Raw genomic sequence first — 11,599 nt, forward strand, 5'->3', positions numbered from 1 at the left:
ATTGGCATTTATTGGCATAGTTACATCACTCAAGATCCTGACGTGCTAGAGAAATTCTGTTTGCATATTTGGAATCAGCATACCCAAATTAGTAAAAATCAGTTCTTTTTCTTCAGGCAACAGAAAAAAAGTTTTTTTTTGTTGACCAGTGTACTAAGTGAGGCAAGCAGCAGCAGCTGTGTGTTAACACAGTTACTTTGCTAGAAGAGCTGTTTTCTCTGTTTTGTAATGCAATGGTTGCATTACTAATGGTTAGTGCACTCTTGTGTCACTAACCATTGCTATCCTACTACATCTGCAAGCATCTGTGCAGAGCTAAAGAAAAACTCTTAGAAATACATATTATGTAAATATGCTTGTATGTCTCACAGATGAGACGTGTGTGGCCAATGTGTGGGATTCCAAGAACCGTGGAGTGAACGGCACCCAGAGAGGGCAGATTGTGTGGAGACTGGAGCCGGGACCCTACTTTATGGAGTGTGAGTGTCTTGTGTTCTTAAATTAAATTAGACAAATTTTCCACACAATGTTATATTTTGGTTTCTGTGACAAGTTCTCCACACCCTGTAAATGTGACATAGCTTTGATGAGTGTGAAAAAAGCCCTAATTGCCACCATAATATCTGAGATAAGAATGGTGTACATACTTATCTCAGTTTTGGCACAGAGACTACGTTATTGAGAATGAAAAGTCTTTGTTTACAAACTACAGTAAAGTTTGTTTCATAATGTGACTAACTGATGACATTCAGTGCTATTGCCCTGATGAAGTTAACTATTTTAGTTACAAGAATAATGACAACAACATAATTGTGTCTTTGTAATATTGTTGTCATATTTGGTTGTGTGGCAGGCAGAGTGTGGACCCAAATGAAGGACTTGTGAAGTGAACATAAGCTCTTTATTGCTGCTTACTGCAAGAATAAACCAAAGTGTACATAGAACAGTGCAGGTACAAACTGGAAAAAGGAACTGAGAGACAAGAAATGCGCAGACAATATTTACACATACAAAGTAATCAGGGAGATAGGATACACCACGAAGCACAGCTGAACTGAATCTAACTGACTACACAAAGGAAGCAAAACTGAATACAAAGCACACAAGTAAAAAAGTGAACAGGAAAACAGTAAAACAAGAAATGACAATTCAGAGACTTGACAAAACATGGGAAACATAGGGAAAGACAAGGCAAACAATAAACACAGCAATACAAAGGCTCAGGACCATGACAAATGTAGGGTCTTTATCTTACAGTATACAGGGCCCTGAGGACACTTCTGAATTGGCGTTATATAAATAAAATTCAATTGTATGAACTTTTAGCACTTAATTTTTTACACAACACCTCTTAGTGTACAGTACACGCAAAAATACCAATTTCAGTTCTGGGTTCATTTTAGTAACTTTATCTTGCATCCACTTCAAATTATATTTTTCCTTATCAGATTTGGACAGTCATCACTTGTAACACTTGCCAGGTTGTCCAATTTCAGCCCCAGCCTATCCAAGTATTCAGTCACTTCCATGAACAAATCATTTCCTGTCATACTTCCTTTCATTAAGTGCATTGCTGCCAGTGCCTCTGTAATCTTGTAAGCCATTCTGTGATGGGGAGTTTATCAAAGGGACAAACTGCGTAATGTATATAGTACAAGTCAAAAGTTTGGACACACCTTCTCATTCATTGTTTTTATTTTTTTTCCCTACATTGTAAATTAATACTGAAGTCATCCAGACTATGAATGAACACATAAGGAATCATGCAGTAAACTTAAAAGTGTTCAACAAACCAAAATATGTTTTAGATTTTAGATTCTTCAAAGTAGGCACCTTTTCCTTTGATTACAACTTTGCACACTCTTGGCATTCTTTCACCTTCATGAGGTAATCACCTGAAATGGTTTTCCAACAGAATTGAAGGAGTTCCCAGAGGTGCTGAACACTTGTTGGCTGCTTTACCTTCATGCTGCGTTGCAGCTCATCCCAAACCATATCAATTGGGTTTAGATCAGGTGATGTGCCGCTAGGTCATCTGTTGCAGTATCCTCTTTTTTGGTCAAAAATCCCTTACCTAGCCTGGAGGTGTGTTTGGGGTCATTGTCCTATTGAAAAACAAATCATGGTCCCACTACGTGCAAACCAGGTGGGATGGCCTGTTGCTGCAGAATGCTGCGATAGCCATGTTGGTGTTAAGTGGTGTTAAGCCATGTTAAGTGTGCCTTGAATTTTTAATAAATTGGCAACAGTGGCATCAGCACCCCCATATCATCACTTACACATGACTCATCTGCTCACCTTTCATGCATCTTAAAAAGACATGGCATTTGGAACCCAAAATCTCAAATTTGGACTCATCAGACCAAAGGACAGATTTCCACTGGCACAATGTCCATGGCCCAAACCACTGGCCAATGTTCCTTGGCTCAAGCCATTGTCTTCCCCTTGTTGTTCTTCCTTAGAAGTGGCTTCTTTGAAGCAATTTGACCATAAAGTCCAGATTCACACAGTCTTCTCTTAACAGTTGATTTTGAGATTGCGGTTTCTGAGGGTGGTAACTCTGATGAACTCATCATGTGCAACAGTGATAACTCTTGATCTTCCTTTCTTGGGGCGGTCCTGATTCAGTATTTAATATTCAAATATTCAATATTCAAAGAGTTTATGGTCATTCTTCTCATGTGAAACATGACAGGAACGAAAGATCGATTCTGAGGTCCCTCCAGTGCAAGTTGCCTTTTTTTTTTTATATATATTAAAAGATATTTACAAATAAATAGAATAATTTGAGAAATAGAATATATAGATAACTAACTACAGGGAAAAGTGATCTGGTACCTGAGCACTTCACACTGATATTACACATCATATTGTCCATATATTTCACAGTCAGTGATTTATTTCACAGAATAAGTGGACTGGCCTTGAAGAAGCAGAGTTCTATGTTGTACAAGTGTTGTCGTCAGTGAGAGTTTGTTAGTCTGACAGCTTTAGGATAGAAGCTGTTTTGCAGCCTGGTTGGTCTCGCTCTGATGCTGCATAATCTATGACTTGAGTATGTGTGCAGGGTGGGAGGGGTTCCCAATTATGAGAGCCAGTGATGAGAGCCAGTTTCATCCGAAGTGGAACTGGAAGGGTGGCTGTCAAGAAGCCATTCTTAAAAAAGAGAAACTGAGAGGAAAGGCTGAGGTGTGCCCGTGTACACAAGAACTGGGTTGAAAATCTTAAGGAGTGACGAAATCATTCATGGATTGCCCTTCCCAGACCCAGGACCTCAAGATGATAGAAGCAGTGTGGCATCATCTTAACAGAGAATGGAACAAAAGGCAGCCAGCATCCAAAGAAGAGCTTTAGAATGTCCTTCAATAAGCTGGGCGAGCTATTCCTGAAGGCTACCTAAAGAAATTACAAAAATCTTTTCTAAGAGAGTTCAGGTTGTAATTTTTGTATATATTTGCAGATGTTTCAATAAATCACAGCAGTTCCCATTTTCCTTGCAAAATATAAAGAAATAAAGGGTAACTCAAGACTTTTGCACAGCAGTATATCTTATACTACAGTAAGCATTAAAAACAGTAACAGTTTCAGAATTTGCTATCTATGTTAATTTTTTTTTCATTTAAATATAGACTTTCAATGATTTTGGAATCAATGCTTTCTGTTGTTGGTATATATATATATATTTCACTGAGCAACATAACTCTTAAGAAAATTGTTTTCTAATATGTGTTTAAAGGTAGAGTTCTGTGTTTGCTCTCTTCACAGTGGAGACGAAGATCTGCTTTAAATATTATCATGGTATAAGTGGAGCATTAAGAGCAACGACACCTTGTATCACCATCAAGAATCCTGGAGTAGCAGTATGTATAGTTGTCTGTGTGTCCTAACTCACTTTCCCCCAGTCTCTATTGATTTTGTTATGCCCTGTCAAGTGGTCAAGTCGAAAACCAAAATACAGAAGCTTACTTCACTAATATATTAGACATGAGAAAACCATACAAAATGAAAAACATCTTCAAACTTACAAAGCACACTGCTGGAACTACAAGTGAACACTTGCATTTCACTTATTGTTGCTGATTGTAATGTGGGAAAGGTGACTGGATTGGCTGGAATCAATCTATAACATCTGCCATGTCACACCAGTTACCTCATTCCCACATTGGCACACCATAAAAGAACAAAAAAAACACGTGTTATAAAAAATATTTGTCAACTTCAATTTTTCTATAGGATGCAACAAATGCCAGTGATTAGAGATCGTGACCTGCATTTGTTAAGCACCAGTCTCAGATTGGGCATGATTTTAGATTTTTTTGAAATCCATTATCTGGAATACATGAAAATAGACTCACATGTACAGTACCAGTCAAAAAATTTGGACACACTCGTTCATCAGTGTGTCCAAACTTTTGACTGTTACTGTATATAGCAGTTTTCTCATCTTACCAGTCAAAGGGCTTGTACTACAGGCCACATTCAAACACGTGGATGTGAAATGAAGGGCTGAATGCATCTAGCCCTTTATCTCACATCCACATCTTTGGCCATTTTAGAATTAACCCCTCGTGCATGCCCCTAGACTGTGGGAGGAAACTGGAACAAATCCATACAGGACTATAAGAGACTATAAATACAAGAGGTAACAAGGGAAGGGGGAACTGGAGGGGAACATAGGTGAAATTAATCACAAAAGACCAGAAAAGGGAGGTAAAGTCAATGCCAAACACAAGAGACAAAAGATTACCACAACAAAACAGGAAATGACTAAAAATGGGAACATCACAAACAGAGGAAAAGTCTAAAAAACTCAAATACACAGCATCAACAAACCCAGGACCATCCCGCAAGGAGAACATGCAAACTCCACATAACGTGTTGCCCAATAACCCGTGTGGACATGTTAGACAAACCAAAACAGAACCCAAACAGGGGCTGATAAATCCACTTAGAATCACAGAATAAAGCCAGTTCAGTATTTGCCCGAACCTTGTCATTCTTGTAGTTGTCACCACAGGAGCAGAATCCAAAGACAGGACAGAGGCACAGTAAAAACCAAAATCCAAACTTTAATCCAGGCATATACATAGAGGCAGCCAGAGAAGGCAAACAATTCAGGCAAGACTCCGTCCAAGAACAGGCAACAGGAACCAAAAGCACACAAGAAGAACACAGTACAACTAGAGAGCAAGACATCTGGGTTGAACAAAGACAATATGGCAAGTGAGTAGTGAAAAGAAAGATGTATATATGCTGCAGTGAAGTACCTTTAATACCTATGGGATATTCTAATCTCTGTAATAAAATATTGTGGTCAACAGTATCAAACATTGCACTAAAGTCTAGCTGGAAAAGCACAGAGATGACTCCACTGCCAGAGGCCACAAAACATCATTTGTAACCTTCAGTAATGCTGTTTCTGTACTGTGATGAATTCTGAATCCTGACTGAACTCTTCGAATATAAACAATTCCTCTGCAGATGATCATTTAGTTGTTTTACAACTAAATGATTTCAAGAATAGTTGAGAAAATAGAAAGATTGGGGATTCGCTTGTAATTAGCTAAGACAGCTGTATCAAGTGATGTCCTTTTAAGTAATAGTTTAATTTCTGCTGCCAGTGGCAGAAAAGGGCAGTGTTATATAGTCCATTAATAGAGATTGACTGATCATATTTAAGATTGAAGCATTAATTAATGGTAGGACTTGTTTGAAAAGTCTTGAAACAATTGAGTCTAAGAGATGTGTTGATGGTTTGGAGAAAGTAATTACTGAGGTTAACTCAGAAAGATCAATCAGAGAGAGAGAGTCTAAATAAATAGTAGTACTGAAAGTAGTAGTGAGATGGTTGTGATTTTTTTTTTCTTTAATGGTTAAAATTTTATTTGTGAAGAAATTAATGAAGTCATTACTAGTTGAGGTTATGGCACTACAAACTCTTTCTCCAGGCTAAATGAAGATCTTCTAAATTAGTGAGATGCCATTTCCTCTTCAACGTGCTTTAAATGTGCATTTGTGAGTTATACTGGGGAGTGAAGCACTTCTGCTTTGAGGAGCCACAATGTGTATACAGTGAACCCTCGTTATAACGCACTTCACCTCTCTCGGCCTCGCTGTTTCACGGATTTTTTTAGTGCAGTTTTTTACGCTTTTTTTTTTTTTTTTAAACAGTGTATAAACGTGCATCGTGTTCTGCGTCCTGATTGGCTGTCAATCAATCTCCTCCGTCCCTCGTCTCTGTCCAGCACAGAATGTGTTCGGCTTGAAAACAGGTTTTGATCTTTGGTTTCCTTCTATAGTACTGTATAATAATTGTAAAAAATAAAGCTGACTACTTTGCGGATTTCGCCTATCGCGGGTTATTTTTGGAACGTAACCCCCGCGATAAACAAGGGTTCACTGTAGATCATTACTACCAGAGGTGAAACCACTGTGATATCTTGCCCCATCCTATCATGTGACCTATTGAGGTCATCTGAAGTAAGGTGTGAGTTCAGGTTGAGGTGCTTGGGATGGGATCTCAAGACTGGATTGTAGGTGGCTGACAGCTGATGTCATAAACAACCAATCTCTGTTCAATGATGGTCATAAATAGACGACCTCACATCTTGGCTTATGTGATGACGCACACGTTTAATAGTGGGTCAACACAATGCCATCAAATAACACTTCTGAATATTTTCAGTTGGTCTTCCAAAGTATCTAGTACTTCTTTTTCCTTTGTTGTATGCTGTAATCTTTCATAGTGATATTACCACTTTAGCAGGATAAGTAAAGAACTTAAAAAAAATTACTGTAATTGCACACTTACGAAGACAGACTTATAGCTGACAATACAGACCAAGCTCCTGCTGTGTTTGTACAGGGACTGAATGGCCTGCAGCAATGGGCCAGACACCCTATACTCCCGTAGAACCCCCGCAGAGGACCTTCCTTTCCAGCACCCTGGTATAGACCTTACTGGGGAGGCTGAGGAGTGTGATCTCCCGGTAGTTGGAGCACACTCACTGGTCCCCCTTCTTAAAGATGGGGACCACCAATCCAGTGCCACTGGATTCTGCCAATCCAGTGGCACTGCCCCAGATCTCCATGCAATGTTGCAGAAGCGTGCCAACCAAGACAGCCCTACAACATCCAGAGCCTTCAGGAACTCAGGGCGAATCTGGTCCACCCCAGGGACCCTGCCACCAAGGAGCTGTTTAACCACCTCAGTGACCTCACCTCCACTGATGGCCAAGTCAGCCCCCTCATCCCCAGACTCTGCTTTCACTCCAGAAGGTGTTGTCAGTGGGATTGAGGAGGCGCTCGAAGCATTCCTTCCAGTTTGCAGCCCTCAGTGTAAATATCAATCTAGGCACTTGTGAATATTTTTTCTGTAATGTGAAATTTCAAATTACAAGTTCAAAGTTTTTTTTGTTTTTTTTTGACAAATTCTCTTATTTTACAAGTTCTCACATTTTGCAACATATTTAACTTCATAGGCACCCCCATTTTGTTTTTTTTGATTGAGTTATTATCTTTATTTGGTTTCACACATACATCACATGCCATACATTTCTCAGCTCATTCTTGCTTTACACAACTTCTCTGGTTGTTATTAAGTTTAATAAAACTTTAGCAATCTTTATTCACTTGGTGGGTGATTTTCATTGCAGCCCACAGTTGTAACAATTACTACTTAATTCATGGCATCATTACAAACTGGGATTGCTAATAACTAATAACTAATAGCTAACAAGCTTACATTTAAGGCCAACAGTTTGACAAAATGTAAATGAATCCAGGCTAAGCAAGGAATTGGGCAAGAATTCTCACTACTCTCAAAATTCCGGTTTTAGTGACAATATGTGAGTGATCAAACCATTCACTTATGGTGGTTTGTGGAAGTATAATATATTTTGAACTTGGCTTTGCTAAGCCATAAGCTGGAGACAGATTTAAATAGTGAGGTGAATGCCACAGATCTCTCATCAACACTACCATAGGTGAAGAGATGTAAGAAATGGTCAGCTTAAATCAGAACTTTCCCACACTTAAGTCTTCTCAGTTAACTTTTTAGCTGTTAGCGTAAAAGCAAATTTTTCTTTCTTCTTTGTCATCAGGTAAGAAGCGAACGCCAGATGGAGGAGCAGTCGGGGAATGAGCACTGTCGGAAACTTGTCAGCTTCACCCTGTCAGGTGAGAGGAATGACTCTTGTGGAAATGTGCTGGAGTGTTAATAATAAAATAAACATTCATGAAGCTTTCCAATTCAGACTTCCAGGCACTGGGCCTAAAGAAGGGCATGTTCTTTAACCCCGACCCCTACCTAAAGATGTCCATCCTGCCTGGGAAGAGGAGCGGCCTCCCTAAGTTCACCCATCATGGCCAGGAGAGACGCTCGTCAATTATTTCCAACACTATTGACCCTGTGTGGCATGGGGAGGTGAGCATAACCACACACTCATATTCCACAGTATATTAAAGTTTGATGCTCAGCCATTCATATGAATGGGTGAGCGTGTCCAGACTTGTCCAGACTGGCACTGCATGTATGTTCATCTGTGCTCTCTCTCCCCCTGATTTCTTCTGTTTATCCCCTTCTTCTTGTAAGAGCAAATAATTTTGATTCTGATTGTGAAAACTGCCAGACATGACAGGCATAATGTATTCGCTATTGTAAGTCAAAACTACAAGTGGAACAAAGAAAAAAAGAGTTGATTAGTAGAACCATATTTAAGACATTTTCCTAAATTACATAATGCAAGCAAAAATATAGAAATATATTAAATTTCACAGCATTTTGCTATTTACTCCTCTTTTAGAAATATACCTTTGTGGCTTTGATGACTGATGTGTTGGAGATTGAGGTGAAGGACAAGTTTGCCAAGAGCCGACCAATCATCAAGCGATTCCTGGGCCAGCTGAGCATCCCTGTGCAGAGACTTCTGGAGGGGCCAGTTGCTGAGTAAGTTGGCATGCAGAGCCAACATTGAATAGGTTCATGACTGAAAATAGGCATTAGAACAGCAAAGGACAAGGAAATTCAAGTACACTGAGAGTATATCAGTCTGTATTGTATGTTTCTATTGCTTTAACAGAAGTTTGCTCTTTCAGACAGAACGAGCAAACTTCTGTGGAGGACAAACATATCACCTTTAACACCTATGTTGTTCAGTCAGTACCCATCAATAATGACTAATCAGCATGTTGTTCCAGCATTGAATTTCTCCATTGTGGGACTAATAAAAGGATTTCTTATTTCTTTTTGATTTAATATTGAACTACAACTGGGGACATTACATTCTTCAGTAAACAATGATGATGTACAGTTTCACAAAAGTTATCAGTCTCTGGTGGTCAAGTAGAACAGAAATCGCAAATAAGAATAAGAGAAGAATAGAATAGAATGCCTTTATTGTCATTATACAGAATGTACAGTGAGATTGGAGGGCCACTCCTGTTCAATGCCATGCTGTAGAATGAATGTAGAATGCCTATTTTAGAATAACATTGCCTATTTTGTCATCATGCATTGCTTGGCAGTCTCTAAGGCCTCAGGTATGGACAGTCTGTTGTACTTTTTAGGCACAACTTACTTCATTACACCTTTCTGCAACTCTGACAGTTGGCTAACTTCCTTCCATGCTGCCTTGATCTTAGCCTCTAGTTACGGACTGGGGATCTTTGGTGTGTCAGGCGAACGTGATAACCACTACACTAAGGAAACTCTCTCTCTCTCTCACTCTCTTTATATATATATATATATATATATATATATATATATATATATATATATATATATATATGTGAAAGAAGAATGTTGCATATAATCAGCTTCCAGGGGTATACATAAAAATACCAAGAATTTATGTAGATTGCAGTGGTATACCTAATTATTTTGTTGTCTTCTAATGGCCCACAGGTAAAAGCTGTTTTTAAGTCTGTTGAACTAGATGGCAGCAAGTTGAACAGGTGATGACCAGTGTGGGAAGGGTCGGCCACAATTTTCACAGCCTTTCTGAGGCAGCGAGAGTTGGCAATGTCTTCAAGTGGGGGCAGAGGGTAACCAACCAGCAGTAACCTTCTCCAAAGTTCTCTGATCTGCCACTGAGCAGGCCCCAAACCACAGCGCAATGCTGTAGGTCAGCACACTTTCTATGGTGGAGTGGACACCAACAGTTTCTCCCCCAGGTGGTTCCACAGCACCCTCAGGAAGTGGAGACTCTGCTGGGCCTTTTTGACCGGTGCAGATCTGTTGGCCAACCAAGTTAGATCCTCAGAGATATGTGTCCCCAGGAGTAGTCTTAACAGTGTTCAGCTTGAGGTTCTTTTTGGTACTCCAATCTGCCAGCAGCTGAATTTCCTCTCTGTAGGCTGGCTTGTCGCCCTCTCAATCAGGCTGACCACAACTGTGTTGTTGGCAAACTTGATGATGGAATTAGAGGGGTGGGTGGGAGCACAGTCATATATGAAGAGGGCATATATGTAGAGCCGGGGGGGGGGGGGGGGGGGGGTCTAGGTCGTGAAGCTTCTCCATCAGGATGTCGGGTGTAATTGTGTTGAACCCCAAGCTGTAATCAAGAAACAACATCCTGATGTAGGTTCCTGGGAGCTGGGAGGTGGTTCAGGGCTGTTCACGGCTGAGCCACTGCTCTCTACCTATGGGTAAATTCACCTTTGTGGCAAACTGTATTTAGATCACTGAAATGTAGCTGATACAGTGTGAATATTAAGATATGAAATTATATGAATTTTTAGACAATTTATCTTATAGAATTGAAATCCTAGTTGGTGTTTGTCAATATGGACACAATTAATGTTTATGTGTATACAGTGAACAGCCAATCAGCTATAGCCTGTGTCGTCGTCTTCCTACGGACCATGTGAGCGGGCAGCTTATGTTCAGAGTGGACATCACTTCAGCTGGACAAGAAGGTGTGTGTCTCTGAGTGTGGATCAATCTTTTTAGTCTAAATTGGTAAGACCATAGGCACCATGACGTCAGGCGTTCGTTTCTGTAAGTCCTGTTTTGAAGTGCCTCAAGATGAGTGTTTCTGTTATTTGCCATCTAAGTTGCAAAAAAATAGCTGTGACGAGAAAAGGAGGATCTGACTGTGAAACTGCACATTCACTGTTTCATGACTTGTGATTGCCAAGTTATAGCCAATGAGTGTGCAGTTTCATACCACAGCTAATCCTCCATTTTGAATCAAGGTATGACTGAGACTTAATTTCTTGTTACCTGCTGTGTAAGGTTTGGCCACAGTGGCACTACCAGAAAGACAAGGAGGCTGAGCTGGAGGTGGCAGAGTTGAAGATGCTAAGATTTTCATTTGGAGTCATCAGGATGGACAAGATTAGAAACAAGTATATCAGAGGGACAGCTCAGGTTGAGTGTTTTGGAGACAAAGTTAGAGAGGCAAGGCTGAGATGGTTTGGACATGTGCAGAGGTGAGATAATGGTTGGCTGTGGCTTAGGAGGTAGGTATCTACTAGTGCTCAGCTACAGTAGAAAAGTGCTATATAAGAACTAGTCCATCTACTGTATATTGGACAAAGGATTTTAAAGATGGAGTTGCAGAAAAAGGGAAGACCACAGAAAAGCCTCATGAATGGG

At 39.9% G+C, this 11,599-nt stretch overlaps 1 protein-coding gene across 1 annotated transcript in view; it reads left to right on the forward strand.

The window, feature by feature from the left end:
* LOC115793840 (E3 ubiquitin-protein ligase HECW2-like) overlaps positions 1 to 11,599 on the forward strand; it is a 60,214-nt gene that overhangs the window by 14,461 nt on the left and 34,154 nt on the right. Inside the window, exons 3-8 of the mRNA XM_030748985.1 lie at positions 372 to 479; positions 3,766 to 3,860; positions 8,103 to 8,178; positions 8,256 to 8,425; positions 8,805 to 8,947; positions 10,817 to 10,917. Coding sequence (XP_030604845.1) covers positions 372 to 479; positions 3,766 to 3,860; positions 8,103 to 8,178; positions 8,256 to 8,425; positions 8,805 to 8,947; positions 10,817 to 10,917 — 693 coding nt within the window. The remainder of the gene's footprint in view (positions 1 to 371; positions 480 to 3,765; positions 3,861 to 8,102; positions 8,179 to 8,255; positions 8,426 to 8,804; positions 8,948 to 10,816; positions 10,918 to 11,599) is intronic.

The sequence above is a fragment of the Archocentrus centrarchus genome, chromosome 2, assembly GCF_007364275.1.
Source record: "Archocentrus centrarchus isolate MPI-CPG fArcCen1 chromosome 2, fArcCen1, whole genome shotgun sequence".
NCBI classification, from domain to species: Eukaryota; Metazoa; Chordata; class Actinopteri; order Cichliformes; family Cichlidae; genus Archocentrus; species Archocentrus centrarchus.